Source organism: Martes martes (genome assembly GCF_963455335.1).
Source record: "Martes martes genome assembly, chromosome: 14".
Classification (NCBI taxonomy): Eukaryota; Metazoa; Chordata; class Mammalia; order Carnivora; family Mustelidae; genus Martes; species Martes martes.
In genome coordinates, this window is record NC_137902.1 from 28393521 (window position 1) to 28417679 (window position 24159).

Here is a 24159-nt window from a genome sequence, read left to right on the forward strand (position 1 = left end):
TTACTAAAAATTACTGGATCCAAAAGAGTTTTTGTATATGTGTGCTACATCTATGTATATTTATCACGTTAGAAAATAAAACAGAAAAAATTTTAGAATTTATTAATTTAGATATAACAATAAACTCATTACATATTAACATATTTTATAAAAATAACTATTTTTTAAAACAAAAAAACTGAGAAGAGTGGCACTATCTTATGGTTTTGCGCATGTCTTTAGTGTGTAGATTAACAGAAGACAGCTAGATTCTCATTATTTGCCTCTGTATTCCATCTGTTACAATATGTTGTTTTGGCTGAAGTACTTGAAAAAAATCCAGCTTCATGGAGACATGTTATTGAAAAAGGGAATACTTTAAGAGACCATTTAGATCACTGTCAATAGTCTTCTTTAATACTACACTAAAACTCAAGAAGGCAGTTTTAAGTTTCTTAAAGTTTTAAGTTTCTTAAAGGCTAGTTGCAACGTGAAATCTATAACCCTATCTAGGGGGCGCCTGGGTGGCTCAGTGGGTTAAGCCTCTGCCTTCAGCTCTGGTCATGATCTCAGGGTCCTGGGATCGAGCCCCGTGTCGGGCTCTCTGCTCAGCGGGGAGCCTGTCTTCCCCCCTCTCTCTGCCTGCCTCTCTGCCTACTTGTGATCTCTCTCTGTCAAATAAATAAATAAAATCTTAAAAAAAAAACAAAAACCCTACCTAAGGGGCACCTGGGTGGCTCAGTGGGTTAAAGCCTCTGCCTTCGGCTCAGGTCATGATCCCGGGGTCCTGGGATCGAGCCCCGCATCAGGGTCTCTGCTCAGCAGGGAGCCTGCTTCCTCCTCTCTCTCCGCCTGCCTCTGCCTACTTGTGATCTCTGTCTGTCAAATAAATAAATAAAATCTTTAAAAAAAAAAACAAAACCCTATCTAAGAACGTTTCATACTCTATAAAGTTAACCATAGGTCTATCTTGCACTTTGAATGACTTTTATCCTTGCATAATTTTGTAACATCCTATACTTAAAAATACTGGTTCACTGAGGATGCAAATCTTCCCAACATTGACACATTTCATTCTACAGTATTAAAAAAAAACAAAACCCACCCACTCATTCATTAATATCACTACCCATATGGTAAAAAAAAAAGTCATTTAAGTATTGAGAAGCTAGCAAACACATAGTTGCAGACACAAATTTTCCAAACTGCTAATTCTCAGTTGAAAGCTCAAATTTTATCATTGGCAATAAGCACTGACAGTTGTTTTCCTTAAAGTGACAGGCTTTTACTCCATTTGTTTTCAAAAAAATAATCTAAGAAATATCCAAGTCTGAAAACCATAGCTTTTCTGGTAGTCATTCTTTCAAGTAAAAATAATATTCCATGATAAAAGCAGTTCATAACCCAAACAACTGCCTAAGGGCTTTTCCTCAAGAAAACTCCAGTGTGCATCAGAAGTGCTTAATACATATTTCCAATTCTGTCACACAGAATATGAAAAAGACATTCTTAAATGGAACTGGAATTTTTTCCCCATTACAACTATGTGACAATGATGATCACAATAATTAATAAGCATAATTTGGTGCCTCCACCTTGATGGTAGGCAGGTAAAACCTGCAGTTTTACCTACCCGTTGCTTTGCATCATTAGTATAAATGTCAACTCAGTGAAAAGGGCAAAAAAAACACCCAATAGCCAAGAGGTAGAAACAACATAAATATCCACAGACAGATGAATAAACAAAATGTGGTGTATACATAAAATGGAATATTATTCAGCCTTAAAAGAGAAGGAAACTTCGTCTTATGCTACGATATGGGTGAATCTTGAGGTTATCATGCTAAGTAAAACAAGCCAGTCACAAAAGACAAATACTGTATGGTTCCACTTATATAAGAGTAAAGCAGCCATATTCATCAAAACAGAAAACAGAATAGTGGCTACCAGGAGTTGGCATGGGGAGGGAAAAAAGGGGCGATATTGTTCAATGGGCACAGAACTCAGAATTGCAAGATGATCAAGTTCTGGAGTTTGGCTGAATGACAATGTGAATATAGTTAACACTACTGAACTGTATATTAAAAGTGGTTGAGATGGTAATTTTATGTTATGTGTTTCTCAGCAATTAAAAAAAGAGCAAATAACATCTTAGTAGGTATTACAAAAACAGTTTTGGCCTAATTTTGACCTCACAGACACCATGAAAGGGTCTCAGGAACTCCCAAGGGTCAGTAAACACATTGACAACCGCTGCTCTAACCTTCTTTTTCTCTGGAACATCCACCTGCTTCTCTACCTATTTCTCCCCCTTTCCTTCTTTGACATAGCTTCCCAGTTCTTAAGAAGCCTCCACGCGACACTGCTGACTCTTGTAATACTCACAATGATTTGAAAAGGCCTCCTTCTGTTTTAAAATGTGGAGTGTCATTATGCCCTTTAAGCAGTTTGTTTATATTCCAGTATGAGCCCCTAAGACTTCTTTCGTATTTCTTTGTTGCACATTTGCATTTCTCAAGCGCAAAAACCTTAACCCGCAGTATCTCTGAACTGTCACGGTATTCCTCACGTTTCTCTGATATGTACCAACCAATACTGGCTGGTTTGGTCCAGAGCTCACAATATAGTGCTGTGCATTTGTTAACTCCTCTATGTCTTTGTTAGCTGTCTAGCTATACATACTCAAAATCAATTGGTCTCCTCAGAAAATTTCAATGGCTTTTCAAAGCATCCTGTCACCCTCCTGGGTTCCTGTCAAGATAAGCAACTCTAAGTTGAGTCCAAGTCAACTTTGCTTTGTCATCTCTTAGAAGTCTCAATGTGTGCATTAGTCACAAATGTCAGCTGACCTTTGAACACAAGGGTGGAAGCTAGGACCAGACAGCATTTATGTTACACTTCCCACTTGAGTCTTTGCTCAATGGCTGCAGTCAGCAGGAAGCCTCCATCTTTCTCATCATGCATACAAATGAGTAACTAAAGAACAATTTTCCCCTTTGGGAAGTAACAGTATCGCCTCTTTCTGAAACTTTGACCTCTAATGATCTAATCAGGCTTCTTACAGTTTTCAAACACCTGGGGGCCTTCCTCTGTCCAGACTCCTGACATGAATGGATCAATGGTCCTTTCTTGGATGTTTTCATCTGTGATTTTCAGTCCTGGCCTTAGCCATCATGATCAATTACTTGCACTGATGGACTCTCCTGCTTTGCTGACATTACAATATATTAATCCCTAAAGAGGACATGAAGTCCATGAGAAAAGTTCCAAAAGCTCTGGAATCCCTCATATCTGCTTTCCCAGGACAGATGTAATTTATTATCCCACATATTTAACCCCCCTACACACATACACATACTGTTTCTATTTGAGAAACCTGATTTCCCTCTAATCACTGCTCAGTCAATGAAAAGAGAATTACTCACATATACATCACCCAAGGTAAAACTGGAAAACAGTGGCTTTCACTGCCATTACTCTGAAAACATTAACAGCATCAGGGTGGTAACTGACCAAACCATTACCTAGCTTATAATCAACACTAATTATACCACTTCTAGAGTTCAAAGAGAACTCAGCAACATGCCAAAAGTCCATTAAAGCAACCCCCATCAGTGTGGAGCTACCAGCTTTTTACTGAATGTCATCATACTCTTTCAACTCCATTCAAGGCTCAGAACCAAAAATAATGACATTATAGGGAAAGTAGCTGTGCATTGACTGATGATAGTAATAAATGCGCAGGAAAGCATCTTAAAGGTTACTGCTTATCTCCTAACAAGATTAATCAGAGCAGTCAGGAGCATTTATAATTTAAAGTTCTGCTTATAAACACTATAAAGACCATTAAAGAACAAGTAAGTGAATAAATGAATAAATGCCAAAGAATGCAGGTAAATGCCTTCACTAGGAAAAATCTCTGAATTTTTCTATTATACATAAGAAGCCTTAACTTCACCTGCATATCTCAAAGTTTATCATTTTTATCCTAACCAAAAGTAATGTCTCTTTTCAACTTGCTTTAAACAGAATTGAAATTCCTAAGGAAGGCCAGTACTGAGCCCACTGTCGACGCAGAACCTCTCATTCACAGTTATACCTAGATGACAAAGGAACATGAAGGCACCACCCTTCTTCTGGGAGGAGGAGCAGAAGGAGAGGAAGAGAATCTTCAGCAGGTTCCACACCCAGTGCAGAGCCTGATGCAGGGCTCGATCTCATGACCCTGAGAGAATGACCTGAGCCAAAATCAAGAGTTGGATGCTTTAACTGACTGAGCCACCCAGGAGCCCTGGCACCACCTTTTAACAGGTACCGAAGATATTCTTCAGAACGACAGCCAACCAGACAAAAATTTCCTCTCTAATGAAGACAATGGAGAGGCTACAAAAATGTGAATAATACTAAACATTAAGGTTTAGAAGAAATTCATCAAATATACAGAACATTTAAGTAAGAACAGTTTATCATTTGTCTTGTACTCTATATATGTATACATGCTAAAAGTGCCCCTTATACTAAAAATTATTAACAATTTACCTAGGGCTAAAATTTTCCAACAGAACTCTGCTATGATGGAAATATTCCCCATCTGTCCAATAGGATAGCCACTAGCCACATGTGGCCAGTGAGCTACTGAAATGTGACTAGGGCAAGTGAGGAACTGTATTTATTTTATTTTATTTTATTTTAATTAATTTAAACAAATAGCCACTGTGCTAAGTGGGTACCCTATTGGATACCACAGTGTAGACAATAATATTTGCTGAATAAGTGAAAAGATGAATGAATAAATAAGCAGTAAAATATGTAGTAAGTCTGATGAAGTTGTCAGAGCACCACTTATAGAGCACATGCCAGATAAAGAGTTGATTAAAACACACATCTAAGAAAAATTACTCTTAAAAATCGCTTTGCTGTACATGTAAGGGTGGAGGATATCTGGGAAACCTCTGTACGTCTGATCAATTTAGCTGTGAATCTAAAACTGCTCTAAAGAATAAAGTCTGTTAAAAACAGCTCTGGATTCTAGCCGTACTGATACCCCATCAATGTCTAAATTTATCTTTTCTGAAATTCTAGTTCTGACACAAACCTCCTGATTACTCCCTCCTGAAGCAATATGGGTACATGTTCAGAATAAACAAACAAACAAATACAACAACTCTTCAGTTTTGAAACTATGGAAGGAAAACCCTCATGTAGGCGTCTAAAATCCTGGGTCACACTGCCTCAAAAGAAATACGCTATGTTCCACCAATGGCTGTAAAAAATTCAAATTATTTTTTTCAATACAAACTACTGATATAATTTCATCATGAGAACTGGAACAATTTAAGTTGGAAAAAATATGACTATAAGTATATAATATAAAAATCTCAATAACCACTTGTCTGATTTTTTAATAAGCTGTTGAATTTAAGTATTTCCATCAATTCCTAATTATTTGCTTAATCATCTTATCATCAGCTAGTGCTCACCAGTGTTTAAGCAACAGCAGCAACCAGGAAGAAAAAAATTCTGGAAGGAATATTTTAAATGCAGATAATGTTGCCCATTATCTTCAGTGTATATCTATAGGGCAGAAAATGGAATTAGAGAACAGAAAAATCAAGATTATTTCAAATAAAAGACTCTCTCCTGCCTCACTGTCAAGATGCCAGCATATTATTTATTGACAGTTGTCATCAGTGTGCCCACATCTAATGGTCAGCATACCCTTCCTACTACCATGATCTAATTTGCTGTTTATATGCTGTGTTCTGAGACAAGACAAATCCAAGCTAAATAACACAGTGTGTAAAATAAAAGCAAACAGGGTCTAGGGGAAAGACTATCTTATCAGTAAAGTGCATGAGCTTTTAGTTCATGAACTTAAGGATATCGACTTTAGTTACTCATGGGCCTCTGCTGATTAATTTCTGATTCTTTGTTCCTGATTCTTGACTGTGTACAGTTCCTGATTCTACACAGATATATATATATATATATATATATATATATATATATATATGTATATATATATATATATAAACTATTATCTCATTGGGAAATAATTCTTCCTTCACATCTGCCTCCCCAACTAGATTAAAGAACTCCATGAGTTCAGGAGCCACGTTTTATTCATCTTTGTACCTTAATATCTACAACAGCGGCAAGCACACAGCAAACTCTCAATGAATGTTTGCTTCCAAAATGACTCACAGTGGCTGCCATTAGTGAAATGTAATGATATACAGCAATTTGTGGCAATATGCACATAACCTTTCAATAAAGAACAGGAGCTCTAGGCTATATGGCTGCTGGTTGCTCAACTAGAGCATTACAGGGGTCAGGACTGTGGTAAGATAACCACATAGGCACAGTGTGTCCCCTAGCCCTGCAGTTAACTTGTTGCGATTAATTCAACTACAGTATTTATCAGATCTTGCCACTTGGGGTAGAGTGGTAGACAAGAATATCAGATCACTCTACCTCCCACATATCCCTCAAATGCATTTGCTTCTTTCTCTCCATTATCGCTGCTTCCACCCAAGTTCAGGCGACCGTCATCTCTACTGGAGTATTCCAGTTCATCTCCCTCCTTTCATGTTTATTCCCCTCCAATCCATTCACCACAATGCCACGAAAGTGAGCTTTCTTTAAAAAGAAATTCCAATCATATCACTCTTCGAAGCCTTTCAAAGCCTTCCCTCTGCCCTGAAAATAATGTCTAAACCCCCTCAAATGACTTAACAGGCTCGACCTGATTTACCTCTCCAGCCACACAGCTCACCACTCATTCCCTAACAGTCTTTACCCTAGCCGCATTAACCCACATAGAATTCCATAATTAGACCATGCTGTCTTCCAGTGGAAAACTGTCCTCGGGTGTGTCAAGAAAATCTCAATAAGCATTAAAAAACACTCAAACTATGGATTTAGTTCTTTGAAGCTAACAGACTGCTTCAGGCTGATTATTGACAACTATAGTCCTCTAAACAAACATTCCTTCTTTAGAAAGACAGAATGAAAAATACAAATGAATAGTGCTATTGAGGGAGGAAAGGTTGGAAACATAAACTTCTTGAAAAAAGGTACCAAAGTCTCCATGTCCTGGTGCCTATCATCACCCAGCACACAGTGGTTGCTCAATAAATGCTTGCTGAATGAACGAATGAATGAATGACCAAAGTGAAGTGGAAATGAGAAATTATGGGGACAGAACAACCCAGAAATATTAAGGGAAGTGGTCACATGTCCCAATTCTGACCAGAAAAGATTGAAGGAAAGGGCTGATGGAGGTTTCCAGGAAGAGCTCTCCTCATTCCCACACAAGGGCATAGAAGACCTGTTTCCCTCTTGTAGGACATGAGTGTGGATGTATGTAGCCCTAGTGGCTACTAGCTGCGATCTTACAACCATTCAACAAGTTGACACTGTGGAAAACAGAGATGGAGATTCTCAACCTGACAGTCAATGTTGCACTGATAGTCCCTTTGCTCCTGGACTTCTAGTTGCGTGAGCCAATAAGCTTTCTTTTTATTTAAGTCAGTTTGGCTGTCACTTGCAGCCCAAAGTCTCCTCATACTGAGAAACAACAAAGAGAAAGTCATATTGATGATGAACACAACACATCATCATTTCACTTTGTAGCCTAATCAGAAACTAACCTCAAAAAACAAGAGCAAAACAAATCATTGTTATAAAAGATACAGATCTTCTATGTAACTGGTAAGGCATTAAAACTATATCAAATAATTCAGATGGATGTTCCAGAAAAAAAAAGGTATTTAGCACTCACTGGATGTAACTAACAGTAGATTAGACTTTATAAAAGAAAATACTAGTGAACTGGAAGACACAGCAATATAAAATATCCAGAAAGAAATAGAGAGAAAAAAGACTGGAAAAAAAAATGAGTGGGCTGTGAGAAAACTTCACATGGTTCAATATGTATGTGACTGAAGATACCAAAGGAGAAGTGGAGGAGGTCGGGAAAAAATATTTGAAGAAATAATGGTCAAAATTTTTCTGAATTTGATTAAAAAGTATAAATCCATAGATGCAAGAATCAACAAATCACAAGTAAAAGGATCATGAAGAAAACTACACCAAGGCACATCATAATCAAATTGCTCAAAACCAGTGATAAATGTAAAAAGCTAGAGGAAAGACACGTGATGTACAGAAAACAAGATTTAAGAATTATAGCAGACTTCTCCTCAGAAAGAATGCAATGCAGAAGACAGTGAAGCATCATTTCTTTTTTTCTTTTTTTAATTTTATTTATTTATTGGACAGAGAGAGAGCGAGCACAAGCAAGCAGAGTAGCAGGCAGAGGGAGAGGGAGAAGCAGGCTCCCTGGTGAGCCACGGGGCTCGATACCAGGACCCTCGGATCATGACCTGGGCCGAAAGAAGTTGCTTAACCAACTGAGCCACCCAGGCACCCTGTGAAGCATCATTTCTAAAGAAATGAAAGGAAAAAAAAAGATCAATCTAGAGCTCCATACCTCACAAATATTTTCAAAGGAAAGCTAAATGACTTTTTTGGTCATAAAAGTTGAAAGAACTCTCCAATTACAAACTCACACTACCAGAAATGTTAAAGGAAGTCCTTTAGGCAAAACGAACAAATACCAGATGGAAATACGAACTACAGTACAAAGGAATGAAAAGACCCAGAAATGAGAAATATACCAGCTGTTTTTTATTTCTGAAATCTCTTTAAAAGACAATGAAATATTTAAAGCAAAAATAATAACAATATATGGTGTTTATAACATATGTAGAAGAAAAATGTGTAACAATAGCACAAAGGCCCAGGGGAAGAGATAAAGAGGTATGCGGGAAGAGGAATTATATTACTTGAAGGTAGTCTATGATAAGTTAAAAATATCTACTATAAACCCTAAGCCCTAAAGCAACCACTAAAAAAAAATTTTGAAAAATTAAAAAACCCAGAGTTATATCTACTCAGCCAACAAAAGAGGTAAAATGGAATATTAAAAATGTACTCAATTCAAAAGAAGGGAGGAAAAGAGGAAAAGCAAACAAAGAACAGATGTGACAAGCAGAAAATAGCAAGACAGATTTAAGCCTAAGCATAATCAATAATCACATAAAATGCAAATGACCTAAACACTTCAAATAAAAGGCAGACATTGTCAGACTGGATAAAAAGCAGTTACTTATAAAAAACTGGGTAGATATAAAATATAATGACATAAAGGCTAAAACAAAAAAGATAGGAAAACATCAATAATGATAACACTAATTAAAAGAAAGCTGGAGTAATTATATTAACACCAGACAAGATTTCAGAGCAAAAAATATAATCAAGGATTTTTTAAAAAGTCATTTAATAATGATAAAAGGGTTCATTCATCAAGAATACATAACAATCCTAAACATTTATGCATCCAATAAGTCAGCCCACCAAAACAAGAATATAGAAAGATGCCTTTCATGATTAAAATGCACCATCAGCATTCCTGAATCAAAAGCGAACATTGCCAAAACGGGACTTAAGATCTTTATGTAATAAGTGGCATGCAATTTTACTAATAAAAGTGCAGTATTCCCCCAAAAGGGTCAAAGGTATGTTAAATGACAAAATATTTATGACTTCAATGCCAGGTCTGATCAAAGTGATCTAAAGCTGACTCACCTTTCATATTGCCTATCTCGTGGTAATGAAGCACCCCAATGTCGAAAGTCCATGATTGACATAAGTAAAAGGAGACAGGATATGAAGAAGAGTCCTAGGAATGCCACCCGCTGACGTGGAAATGGACTCACTGTGGGCACAGTAAAGTACCAGGAGGCTGGGCAGAGGTAGGAAAAACTGATCCTGAAATGAGACAAACATTATTAGTAAGGAAAGTCTCTACGGTTAAGTGCTCAAAAATGGTTTTTAAACTGGACTAAAGCCCTTCCTAATAAAGGCAAAAATTAATGCCACCAGAAGTCTATCAATGTTCTCTTAGTCTCAAACCTTAGAAAAGAACCTACGTAGTTCATAGTGCTTCTATAAATCAGAAAAGCCTTATCTGCTCCTTTCCCTATGTCTGTTCTTTGGGGTGTAATTCAAAGAATTAATCTCATGTTTATGGAAAGATCACCAGTCTCCCTGGTCAATCTTTAACACTGAGGAATGAAAGCAACTACAGCATTCCCATCAAGAATGATGTCCAAAAAAAACAGAAAGTCAGAATATTTTTCCAACTAATTTTTTTAAAAATATTTTAATAAATAAAATATGCACATGGTAAGAAAAAAAATAAGTTTGAAAGGACATATAGTGGAAAATGAGCCTTTGGCCTTAACCAATCATTTCCCACTCAAAGGCAACCACTGGTATCATTTTCTATATATTTTTCCAGGGATACTCCATGTTTACACAAGCATAAATGTGTATCATGTGTGAATCTCCATTCCTCTGATTTTACACCGTACCTACTGTTCTGCATCTCTCCCCACTTACTCTATTTACTGTTCCATCTGGTACATTTTGATCCACATTAATCTTTTCTGAAAGTTTCAGAGCATCACAATGTATGGATACACATACTCAACTATGATATGAAGTTCACTTTCCATATTGTTCAAAAGGACCTCAGCCTATTTTCAAAGTTCATTAAAACAAACAAACAAACAAACAAACATTGTTTAACCTCCTCAGAAAGCATGTAGTCTCACTCAAATGGAAATCTGAAAGAACATTACATTTTAGCACTTTTCACATGTCAGCAAGCACTCACTCCATCACCCTGGGGTTATGAGCCAGAAACTACAGTTGTGCCTGCCTTCAAAAAAAAAAAAAAAAAAAGTCACTTTGATCTTCTTTGCATCCCTCCGACCAAGCAGCCAAGTCCAGATGTAGCACTAGGGCAAACCTCACTTGTAAAAACATCCCAGGGCCCCTCCACCTACCTGCCACCCGCAACTGAACCCCAAGCTGAGGAGAAAATGTGCAGCCTTACCTAGCCATGGGATCCCTTCAGTGGTCTCAGTGCCTGTCACCTCCTTTTCTTTTTGCCCTGAGAAATTGGTCTCCTTGTCTCAGGCATCTCCTAAGTCTGCAGCCTGTTAAGAGTTCGTGGGGTTTCAGGCTTACCTCCAGCAGTGCCCACAGGACTAGACCTCCGAGGGAAGGCCAAGGCGCCCACCCACCCCATTTGCGTCCGCTCTTTTTCCCGGGCCCCAGCGGACGCTAAGCCGACTCCCCTGGAGCCGGGCGTTCTAGAGGCAGCGGCGCTTCCCAGGTGGCGAGGTGGGGGTGCCGCTTTCCCCTCCCCGCCTCTCCCAGCCCCGCGGCCCTCCCCCCGCTCGCACTCACGGGTCGCGCGGCCCGCAGGCTCCCTCGGCAACGTTCCGCCCGGTCCAGAGCGCTTCCCCGCGGCCTTTCGCCCAGCCGGAAAGAGGCCTGGGCGAGCGGCGGCGCCACGTCCCCAAGGAAACCGCAGGGAGCCAATGACTGACGGCAGACCCGCGGAGACGGGCCCAGCCTCCACCCAGCCGGGGCCGCGGGCGAACTAGCTGCGCCGGCCCCACGTCCGTTCGCCAGAGTGGCCAGTCCCCAAGAGCGTTCGGCTTCTAATGCCCGCCCCGGGATTTAGCGCGCGTCCAATCCGGAAAGGCGTCGTACCGTAGCTCCGCCCTGACGGGCTCCGTAGGCGCTCCCGTGAGCCGGGCGAAGCGGTGCTGGGGTGCCCTGCACCACCTGCCCTCCTGGCGGCGCGATTTCTCTGCTGGCTTCTTGCTGCGCCGCCGCTTCCACGACTGAGCGGCGCCGGCCGGTGAGTCTTGCAGTGGCCGTGAGAGAAATGCATCCCTTGCCCACAACCTATCAGAGGTATTTTGTCCAGCAACCGTGATCGCCAGAATCAAACCTTCCCTATAGCCTCCCAGACTTATGCCCTCGCTTCCTTGTTTTGTCCTGTTAGAGAAACATAAATGGGGGACAATATCGTTTACACCGAATTCCTTCAACATTCATTGAATGTCTACTGTGTGCCCGACGTGAGCCCCTGTGCCCTTGCCCTCTCGGACCTGACAGTAATACATAGAGAGGTAATGAATGTTTCCTTAATGTTCTTCTTCCTAGCTGACACCGGCCGTTTCTCTCATTTCCAGGAGGGAGCCCTTTGGACAGAATAAAGTCCAAGTCCTTACAAACGTGGCATACACACGGCGATCCAGGACCCGCCCATGCAGCCTCTTCTGCGGCTCCTCACCTCCTTTCCTGTGCTTCAGCAACTCCTCAGCTCCTTTCCTGTGCTTCAACAACGCACATCTGTGGCTTCTGCCCTCTTAGGCTTTGTTCAGTCTGCCTTCTCAACCCTTCCATCTGCCTTGTATATCCTTCCCGGCCTCTTAGCCAAGCCAATCATACTCATTCCTTACCACTTAGCTTAGGGGTCACCTCCCCTAAAAACCTTCCTTGACCTACAACCCCGTAATATATGCGTGTTGTTTCACTTACCATATTGAATTACAATTTGTGTGTCTTTCTGTCCCAGTTGACAGAATATGCTTGAGGGCAAGGATTATCTGCTTCCACAGCAAGGCTGGGTATTGTCAGGCGCATACAATACACCTAATGTATAACAAATAAAAGAGTGAATGTAGAAATAAATGAAGACCACCCCAATGGGATCAAAAAGAGGCTATTTGTCCTATACCTACTATAAAAAGGCAGCCAACCATCAACACTTATATATGACAGAGACGTAAAGACTGTCAGGGAAATGGGAAAGCTTAAAGTGGGGGGGGGGGGAAGACTTCATGTATGCTCTGATTTGAGAGTATTAGCATAGGGAAGCTGGCGGTGGGCTTACTAGGAGCAGGGCATCTTATGTGATTGTGGGGAGCATATTTGGCTTTCTTTGGTTGATCCTGAGTGAGAAAGCAGGGAAGCCGAGTGAGCAGTAGTGAGAGCTCTAGGCTGATTGCTGGAGAAGTCTTGGGTCACAATTCTAATCGTATGTGGTCTGACATTGTCCAGTTTATATGTTCAGACTCTCCCAACTATTGTTTTTTCCCTCCATTTCCCTCCCAGCCTGGATGCGGTTCCTAACTTAACTTTTTCCATCAATTCTCAGTGTTCTGTTCTTCTTTGTCCTTTAATTCCCTGCTCTGCTTCAGGTGTTATATTTTATCTTGGCCTCTAAAAGTCACATTGGGTAGAATAGTTGCATAAAGTTAGGATTAACTCCAAAATTATACAAATATCAGGTGTTTATATTATTCCAGAGCTCAGCTCAGGTAGTCATGGGAAAAACTCAACAAATGTTTTGGAATATATATATATATATCTAATTCTTGAGGTTGCCTGCCAACTGCACCATTCTGTCTAACCTATGTATATTTCAAAATCCAGTGGTTCAATAAATGGGTGTTTTTGAGTGGGAACAGAATTCCTATTTATGTTTTAAATAGTACTTAATCCATGTGATTTGTGATCTATATTAACTTAGAGCTAAGGTGCATTGGAACATCTTCTAACTTATATTTAATAACTACTGTTATAGAACAGAAAAGAAATCCATATTTTAATCCCAATACTTCGTTATACTTTCTTTGTCCATTGCATTTGGATAATACTTCCTTCAGTAACTCTGTATGCATCCAGGAATTTGTAAAACATGATTCTTTACAAAAGCCTGCAGTGCTTATCTGATTAACAGCTCACTGGGCTGAGTTCTGAGGTTTCCAGTCAGGAGGCCAAAAGAAGTAGGTTGAGATCATTTCCCCATCTCATTTGCTGTAACTCTCAACATGTTGAAACAAATTACAGAAATCCATATTTCAAAACTGGTCTTTAACTGCTTTTCAAAGCCTTGCCTTCGGTTACATTTTACAATTTTCTCAAGAAGTCCTTGACTCTACCCAGCTCTGAGCAAACTCAGCCATACCAGCCCCACACTTGGCATCAATTGTCTGTATCACTTTCTTTCCCCTCCATTCTCCTTCATTCCACACACCACCCTGCCTTAATCTCTAAAGGAGTTGAAGTACTGTCATCTTCACTCTCCTTTCCAAGTTTACTATCTTCTCTTCCTGTGCCTTATAGGCACCTCCTTGCCCATTACAAAACCATTATCTTGCCACTCTTACTTTATCCACCCAAACCTGTCCATTTATATGCCCAACTTTAATCAACCACCCTGTGATTCACCCAAGTAGAAATTTGCAAGTCATTTTAGAATCTCTTCCTTCTACGTCTTTTCTGCTCTAGGGGAGCAAAATTTGCCGCCCCCAAAGGGGTCTTTTTTGCATGTGCATTATTTTAGGCTGATTATTTTTAACAAACAGAAGGCTCAAGAAGAGCCTTTCAAACCCCCCCCCCCCCCCCCACGCGACCTGCCTACAAGAATTTGGATAGAGGACCTACTCCAGGAAGGGAGCTAGCACCACAAGTAACTACAGTATAATATGGAACTAGGTGTGACACAGAGGGAGGAACTTAGCAAAGTCGTTTTATTAAGATTCCTCTCTGTGTCCCATTTTTTCTATAAGGCTCAACAAACATTTGTTTACCAAACATTTATTATTTTTCGTCTTCCTGGGATTTGTCCTCCTTCCCTTTGAAGTCCCAGCTCAGAATGGCATATAAGCCTCAATTGCCTGACTACATGTAGGCCTCTTAGTCTCATGGAAGTCCCATCTCTATGTAATTAAATTTGATTTTCTCCAAGAGAATCTTGAGGGAAATAGAAAATATTTTCCTCCCTGACACCTATTTCATCCAGTTAATGACTAGCTGCTCTTAATTCAAGTTTCTAAAATCCTTTCCAAAATCTTCTGATGAAGCCTTCTAGCTGCTGACCCTACCTCCAGACTCATGTTCCTTCTTAGTACCCCTCCGTTCTGATATAGTGAAATACAATCATGCTAATTCCCATTTTAACATCCTTGTGGTTCCCCATCCCAAGTGGATATAGTCCAGATTCCTTGGTATGGTGTGGCAGATTCTGCTGACTGCCTACCCAAAAAGCCAACAATCTCTTTTCTAATTCTTAATTCTCAATTCTTAACAGGATCCAAATTTTATTCTTTTTTTTTTTTTAAAGATTTTATTTACCTATAAGAGAGATAGAGAGAGACCACAAGTAGGCAGAGCAGCAGACAGAGGAAGAGGGAGAAGCAGGCTCTCCGCTGAGCAGGAAGCCCGATGTGGGGCTCGATCCCAAGACTCTGGAATCATGACCTGAGCCAAAGGCAGCCGCTTAACCAACTGAGCCACCCAGGTGTCCCCCAAATTTTATTCTTAAAACCACACTGCTATGCTTGGCCATATGCTTAAAGAGTGCCAGGCTCCAACAGCAGCCCCAGGGAGTAAACTGTGATTGGTCTAAGTCAATCACGGTGTCCCACTCCCTAACCAAATATTGAGCCTGGGAATATGATGCAATTCTAGCCAGCGATACCAAAGGGAAGCCAGCTGTTGGGAGGAATGAGAGGAAGAGGGGAAACATTTCTGGGAGAGGTTTTATCCAACTTATAAAGAGTATAAAAAGTTTACATAATGAGAGTAAGAAGAAAAAGTCCCTGTTCTGCCTCCAGAAGTAATCTTAAGGATATGATGCCTGGAGCCGCTGGAGCCATCTTACAACCATAGGATGGGAGAGTCAGGGTGTGGGGGTGGGGGGAAGCCTAGAAATAACAGAATAGTACAGAAAAATCCTGGGTCCTCGATAACATCATTAACATTGTTGCTAACTTAATGAACACAGGAGCAGCTCTACCTATGGACTTACTATTTGAGATATGAAATTCATTACTGCTCTCATTTTTAAGCCCATTGAATCAGGTAGTTCTGTCGCCTGTACTCTCCTAAATGATACATGTGGCTTCCAGTGCCTGATAAGATCTAGCCCCAACATCCTCTGGCTCCCCAGTAGGTATTCTCACCCACACCCTGACATATTTGCAGTTCTCAGAATTATGCCTTCTCTTACCTCTGAGCATTTGTACTGGCTATTACTTCCGCATAAATGACTTTCTTTCACTTCTTTACCAAATGAACTCCTGCTTATCCTTCAAAAGTCAACTCACATGTCACCTGTGAGCTCCCCCAGTCTGCCTGGGTGCTTCTTTTTCTCTGCTCTTGTAGCACTTTGCTCATGTATGCTTCTGTTACGGCAAGAATACTTGTTTGAAAACCTGGCAGCTTTGTGAGTGCACCTGTCACTAGTTGGCCTGGTAGGAAGACAGAGTAGCTAGGCATATGAACTTTAATCTGTATGTTTGGTCCGCAAAATTGGGATCCCTGGGCTTAGCCTAGGTGGAAGAGGTTTAGACCAACAAGACTGATGGCTCTGCCTAATAAAATGCGGGATTTTGAGCATTCCCACTAGAGGCTAGGTTTGGGAAGCCCTGGTAAGACAAAAAGAAAAAGACATGAAGGAAAAGAGGGACCTATGCAAGGTGCTAGCATACAAGACTAAAGAGAACGATGACCCATGAGAGAGTTCCTGCATTCTTTTTCTTTTTTTTTTTTTTAATATTTTATTTATTTGACAGAGAGAGAGACAGCAAGAGAGGGAATACAAGCAGAGGGAGTGGCAGAGGGAGAAGCAGGTTTCCCGCTGCGTAGGGAGCCCAACTCGGGACTCGATTCCAGGACCCCAGGACCATGACCTGAGCTGAAGGCAGACACTCAACGACTGAGCCACCCAGGCGCCCCTGCATTATTTTTCTATAGTTGCATCACAAATTACCCCAAAACTTGGCAGCTTTAAACAGCAATAAGCATTATTATTATCTCTCAGTTCCCGTGGGTCAGGAATTTGGGAGCAGCTCTACTCAGGGGCTCTCATTAGATTGCAATGAAGATGTCAGCTGGGGTCATCTGAACTCTTGAGCGGGGCTAAAGGATATACTTCTAAGATGGCATGCTTGCATGGCCATGGCAAGTGGAAACTGGCTGTCTGTGGGAGGCCACAATTGCATTTCATGTCATGGACTCTCCCAGGGATGCTTGAGTGTCTTCATGATATGGCAGCTGGCTTCTCCCAGAGCCATCTGAGAGCAAGTGACAGGCAAGAACTCTATCCCTTTATTATCTAGCCTCAGAAGTCACATATCTTCACTTCTGTCGCATATTATTTGTTAAAAACCAGTCACTAGGGGTGCCTGAGTGGCTCAGTGGGTTAAGCCTCTGCCTTTGGCTCAGGTCATGGTCTTAGGGCCTTGGTACCGAGCCCCCATCGGGCTCTCTGCTCAGCAGGGAGCCTGCTTCCCCCTCTCTCTGCCTGCCTCTCTGTCTACTTGTGATCTCTCTCTCTCTCTCTCTCTCTCTCTGTGTCAAATAAATAAATAAAATCTTTAAAAAATAACAATAAAAAAATAAAAATAAAAACCAGTCACTAACTCCCAGCCCACTTTCAAGGGGAGGGCAATTAGGCTCCACATTTTGAAGGGAGAAGTATCAATTTGGAGACTTTTTTTAAAAAATTTTTTATTATTTATTTATTTATTTATTTTTAGATTTTATTTATTTATTTAACAGACAGAGATTACAAGTAGGCAGAGAGGCAGGCAGAGAGGAGGAAGCAGGCTCCCCGCCTAGCAGAGAGCCTGATGCGGGGCTCGATCCCAGGACCCTGGGATCATGACCTGAGTCGAAGGCAGAGGCTTTAACCCACTGAGCCACCCAGGCGCCCCTATTTTTATTTTTTAATATTTCATTTATTTATTTGACAGAGAGATAGCATAATTAGGCAGAGCTGGCAGGCAGAGGGAGAAGGAGAAGCAGGCTCTCCACTGAGCAGGGAGCCCCATGTGGGGCTCCATCCCAGGACCTGGGATCATGACCGGAGCCGAAGGCAGAGGCCCAACCCACTGAGCCACCCAGGTGCCCCTGCAGAATTATTTTTAAATCACCACAGTCCCTACGGTGGAGTAGTCCAGGAGATTTAGATAATAGTATTGACTTCTAGGTTTCAGTTTTGAGTTCTGTGCTATGTTATAATCCTCTCCACAACCCCTAAACCTTTAGTAAAACTCTGAAAACCTATAACTGGCTTGGTAGATGGCTTTGAGAAGAAATTTAATACCCTGAAGTTTCCTGTGCCAGAGGATAAATATACCGTTCAGGTGGATGCTGAAGAAAAAGAAAATGTGAAAAGCTGTGCTGAGTTTTCATATCTCTCAAAGGCCAGGATTGAGGAATATGAAAAAAGAGCTGGAGAAGATGAAGAACATAATTCCATTTGATCAGATGACCACTGACGACCTGAACGAAGTCTTCCCAGAAGCCAAATTAGACAAGAAGAAGGACCCCTATTGGCCTCACAGGCCAATCGAAAATCCCTCACTTGAGTTGGGGAGAAAGCTCTGGCCCTCGTATTATAAACATTGGACACCAAAAGTAATATATGTTAAAAAAAAAAAAAGAAGCAAACAAACAACCCTGTAAGTGGAAGATTACACACTTATCCAAAAAAGATATACAGATAACGAATAAACCCATGAGATGTTCAACAGTATTAGTGATGAAGGACCTGCAGATTAAAACTATAAGGAAATGCTACCACATACCCACTAGAATGGCTATAAGCTAAGAGACAGTAATTTGCCAAGAATGTGGTACTGTGTTCCACAATGTCATGAGGATCCATAGCGGCTCACTGGAGAGGCCCATGTGGAGAGGAACTGAGGCCTTCTGCCAACCAGCAGTATCAACTTGACAGCTGTGTGAGTGAGTCACTGTGGAAGTGGATTCTCCAGCCCCAGTCAAGCCTTCATGTAATTGCAGCCCCTGCTGACGTCTTGACTGGCACTTCCTGAGCTATGCCCAGCCCTAACCTCTCATCTAAACTACTGTCATATACCTCACCTGCAGAAACTGGTAATAAATGTTTATTGCTGCTCTAAGCCACTATGCTTTATAGTAATTTGTCACAGAGTAGCCCATAACTAATTTACAACCACATAGGATTAAAAAAAATAATAGATGGGGCGCCTGGGTGGCTCAGTGGGTTAAAGCCTCTGCCTTTGGCTCAGGTCATAATCCTGGGGTCCTGGGATCGAGCCCCACATCAGGCTCTCTGCTCAGCAGGAAGCCTGCTTCCTCCTCTCTGCCTGCCTCTCTGCTTACTTGTGATCTCTGTCTGTCAAATAAATAAATAAAATCTTTATATAAAAAAATAATGTTTGTTGCCTCCATAACTGTGGCTACTTTGAGAATATATGCCATATTTATAAAGGATTCAACACCACAGAGCATTAAAAATATATCATATCTACTTAGATAACCCAAACCTCATCCCTGCTGATAGCTTATCTTCTTTGTATGTCATGGACAATAGGCCATCATATTCTTTGATAATATTCAAGGGAAGTTTTGTAATTCTAGCCATTTTGCTTAAGGAATTAAAGATACTTAAATCAACTCTTTATGGTATGAAGTTCATACACTAATTGAGGACACACATGACATGGGCCTGAAGTAAGGATATTATTGTTTGGAGAAAAGCAGGGTTATTTGTGAGATATCCCACATTTGGTGCTCTAGTCTAGCAAAGAACAGTGACTACTCATGGTCTCTTGGTCAGCAGGTAGGTAACATGTTGCCAGCGATTTCTATGATAGCTGGATGGACAGTCAGAAAGGAAAAACATAATAATTATAATGATAGCAATAGTGATCAACCTTTGTCAAGTTCTAACTATATGACTGATATTAGAGTAAGAACTTTATTCTTTTCTGATAGAATCCTGAGACAATCCAATAAAATACACATTATTACCATTTTACAGATGAGGTCCCTGAACCTTAGGTCAAGTCATAGAACTTCAGCTCCTCCTCATTTTCTGACAGTCGTGACCAAGGTTAAGTCAGGAGGAGTCAGAGAATAAAGTTCTTGTTTATAACTTAAAAAAAAAATCATTTTAACTAACTCTATTTTGGTGGTTTATTACATTGCTCTAGAAAGGCAGCAGGCTGTGGTTAAGTTTTCAGACCAGTGTTTGAAGCTTGGTTTCATCACTTACTAACTATGTGGCCTTGAAGAAGTTATATTCATTTACACTCATTTTCTTATCCATAAAATAAGAATAACGACTCAACTTCCAGGGTTGCTGCCCTCACTCTTTCTTTGCAGACAAAGTGTCCTTTCCAGAACACAAAATTGCCCAGGTTATTTCACTTCAACTTAAAATTCCACAATGGGACCCCATTTTTCTTAAGATATAAACTGATTCCCTTAACATGACTCTAGAACTTCTCAGGGTGTGGCCCCTGCTTACTCCCAGGCTTATCTCAAAACTATGCTTCCCCTAGCCCTGTATCACTGTCCCAATCCTCTCATTACAGGACTTTTGCAATATAGTGTTCTCCTGGTCCAGAAGGTTTTACCTCCTTTACGCCTTTTACCACCCCCATCTGACTTAGCTTAATTAACTATCCATATCTTTAAGATCTTATTTCAAATGTGACCTTTTAATAAACTCTTACAAAGCAGTGACATGAGCTTTTTCCAGTCCTGGCTCGTAACTCACCTTAGGGTCTATCTCTTCCATGCATGCTTCCCAAAATTAATGCCAAGATTAGGACAGCAATGAGTTTTGCTAGCACCCTGTTGGGTGGTATCCCTGATTACAACTGCCAGGACACCTGGGAGGGTTAGGCCTTGGGTTGGAGGGAGCCATCGAAAGAACTGGAACTCACTGGATGAGTCATTGCCACCACTCAAGGGGAGACATAGTAGCTCAGGACCAAGATCCATCAACGTCTATTACTCAAATAAATGTTACCAAGTACTTACAGAGCTTGAAGTACAATGCTTGAAGTGCAGGGGAAAAAAGAGAGTAAAAAGATGTTCCCTGCCCTGATGGGGATTACCATCTACTAGTAATACAGACATTAATGAAATAATTTTATAAAACTATGCATAATTCTAACTAACCTCTACAAAGTAGAGGACCTGAGGCATGTGATGGGGAAACTGATCAGTCTGGGGCATCAGGGAAATAATGATTGAATTGGATTGAATGAATAATTACCTGCATAAAAAGTAAGGAGTGTCTTGGTAGCTCATTAGGTTAAGCATCTGACTCGGGTCTTGGTCTTGGGATCATGAGTTTGGGCTCCGCGTTAGGCCCCATGCTGGGTGGGAACCTACTTTAAAAAGAAAGTAAAATTTTATTGGACTGTACCTCTTAATAGGTGGATGGGGCTTTTAGAACACTTTAGATTACATCATCCATCATTAGATGACTGTTATCTTTTGATAGAATGGGATGGACTGCATCACCAATTCTTGTCCCTTTTTTGTTGTTGTTGCTATAGGTAGGTAGCAAGTAACATTTTTACACAAATCAGTGAATACAAAACAAAACAAAAACAAATAATGAATGGAGTTTTGCCAAATCTTTGTCACAAATTTTCCATCTTCTTAAATTTTGTCAAAGGATTAGGAACCATTTCATTGCAGAAGGATGTGTTACTTATTTGAGAAATCATTTTTTCAGTCTCTGGAAGTGACACCAAAGTCAAGTGACTATTAGTTGTTCTTGTTTCTCTCTTGATTAAAGCTATTCTGGTTTGGGAGCCAAAACCCCCAAAATTGTGTTTCATAACTTTTCTTTTTGGTTGTGAACAAAGATCTTTTTCAGTAATTTAGGTCATATTAAAGTACCTTAAGGAGACATTACAGATGGGTAGAAATTGGTTTAGTAAAAATATTATATATGGGTTTGTATTTTCAAGATTTAAACAGTTTTAAATTATACATTTGACAGAATTAAAAGAACATGTCACTATCTGAGAAGGAGATATTCTAATTAGATGAAGCGGTTCCCTGAAGTTCAGGACATTATATCTTAAATTATTTTGGGGGTACACTTTGTCTTACCAGGGACATAAGTAGATGCTTTTCAGAGGACAGTTTTAGGGGTGCCTGGGTGACTCAGTTGGTTAAGCATCTGAATATTGATTGCAGTTCAGGTCTTGAACTCAGTGTCATGATCTCAGGGTCATAAGATAGAGCCCCACATCTTCTTGAGATTTTCTCTCCCTCTGCTCCTCCCCCTGCTCATGCCCCCCCTTTCTCTCTCTCAAATAAATAAAATCTTTTAAAAAAGATTTTTAAAAACTGCACTTTTTAAAAAAGTGCAGTTTTACTTTGTGGAAATAAACAAGAAAAAGGAAGAAAAGGTATTATATGATGGGTAGGTGCAGGGCTTACAAAAAGGTGTAAAAATAATTGTTTGGGGGCATTATTTCCAGAACTTACATTCCTGTCAAAGTAATAAGGATATGATAGAAATGTAGAAATGAGAATGAAAATGAGTGGCAATAAGGAGACTGATAAGAGTGACTATAATAGGGCGCCTGGGTGGCTCAGTGGTTTAAAGCTTCTGCCTTCAGCTCAGGTCATGATCCCAGGGTCCTGGGATCAAGCCCCACATCGGGCTCTCTGCTCCAGGGGGAGCCTGCTTCTTCCTCTCTCTGCCTGTCTCTCCGCCTACTTGTAATCTCTGTCTGTCAAATAAATAAATAAAATCTTAAAAAAAATTGGGGCGCCTGGGTGGCTCAGTGGGTTGGGTGTCTGCCTTCAGCTCAGGTCATGATCCCGGGGTCCTGGGATCGAGTCCCGCATCGGGCTCCCACCTCCATGGGGAGTCTGCTTCTCCCTCTGACCTTCTCCCCTCTCATGCTCTCTCTCTCTCTCTCAAATAAATAAATTAAAAAAAAAAAAAATCTTAAAAAAAATTATTTAAAAAAAAAGTGACTATAATATTTTTTTCCTGCGTCTGTTTCAACTCAATTTGAGTATGAATTGAACAGAAACTTTCTATTAGACAAGAAACAGTAAGCAAAGTAATTTTTCTGAATTTCTGCCTGTGAGTCAGAAGTGAGATTATGTTTGTTTCTTAGACCAAAGTTAGTAATTTTTCTTGTTTTGGATTTTTTTCTTTCACAAACAAAATCCTTTAGGAGAAACTTTAAGAGACAAGAATGGTGTGGTTGCAGTAACTACCCCCCCAAAAAAATAGATGTGCAAAGGGTTACAGTTTATTGCTTAAAGAATGATGAAACTGGAGTTCCAGAAGAAGATACTCTTCAACGTATCTCGATTAGACCTTGTGGTGTGTTAAGAACAGCTTTATTGAGATGTAATTTATATACCATAAAATTCACCCAGTTCAGTGGGTTTTAGTATAATCACAGGGTTGTGCAACCATCACAGTATAAATTGAAAGCATTTTCATCAACCAAAAAGAAACTTTGTATCCACTAACAATCACTGCCCAGATCTTTCACTTTTGTCCAAGGTAGATTTTCTCCAAGTTGGTGTGAGGCAACCTAGGAATTATATAATGACTGGTATAGAGCTGCTGTTTGGAGTTACAGAGGCACAAGCATTTGAGAGGATAATGAAGTCCTAGTTTATTCAGCTCATCTGTGGGGTGCCAGCCAATCTTCCCTTTTTACAATGGAGGCGAAAGTCATAGAACATGAAATTAAACCACCTTAAAGTGAACAATTCAGGGGCGCCTGGGTGGCTCAGTGGGTTAAAGCCTCTGCCTTCGGCTCAGGTCATAATCCTGGGGTCCTGGGATCGAGCCCCATATCGGGCTCTCTCCTCAGCGGGGAGCCTGCTTCCTCCTCTCTCTCTGCCTGCCTCTCTGCCTACTTGTGATCTCTCTCTGTCCAATAAAAAAAAAAAAAAAGTGAACAATTCAGAGGCATTTAGTGTATTTATGGTGGTGTGCAACCAACACCTTTATTCGTTCCAAATCATTTTATCACCCCCAAAAGGTGTTGTGCTCTGTACCCATTAAGCACCTTCTCCTATCTCATGACCCCCCGACCTCCACTGCCGGCCTTGGTAACCACCAGTCTGCATTCCATCTCTATTGAGCGACGTATTCGGGATATCTCTTGTAAGTGTCTTCTTTCACTTAACATATCTTCGAGGTTCATTCCCATGGCAGTATATATCCCTCCTCCATTCCTTTCTACAGCTGAATTGTATTCATCTTGTGTATGTACACAATTTGTCTATCAGTTCTTCTCTTGATGGACACTTTGACTGTTTCCACCTTTTACCTCTGTGAAAAGTGATGCTATAAACAAGCATATCCATATGTTTGTTTAATTACTTCTTTTCAATATACCGAGGAGCAGAATTGCTGGGTCACGTGGTAACTCCATGTTTAACTTTTTGAGGAACGGCTAAACT

At 40.5% G+C, this 24159-nt stretch overlaps 1 protein-coding gene across 1 annotated transcript in view; it reads right to left on the reverse strand.

Moving 5' to 3' along the window:
• ENTPD7 (ectonucleoside triphosphate diphosphohydrolase 7) overlaps nt 1–11383 on the reverse strand; it is a 40262-nt gene extending 28879 nt beyond the window's left edge. Inside the window, exons 1-3 of the mRNA XM_080823204.1 lie at nt 11302–11383; nt 10946–11048; nt 9631–9813 (exon numbers count right to left, since the gene is read on the reverse strand). Of these exons, the coding sequence (XP_080679330.1) occupies nt 9631–9813; nt 10946–10953 (191 nt within the window). The 5' untranslated portion in view covers nt 10954–11048; nt 11302–11383. The remainder of the gene's footprint in view (nt 1–9630; nt 9814–10945; nt 11049–11301) is intronic.
• Between the last annotated feature and the right edge of the window lie 12776 nt (nt 11384–24159).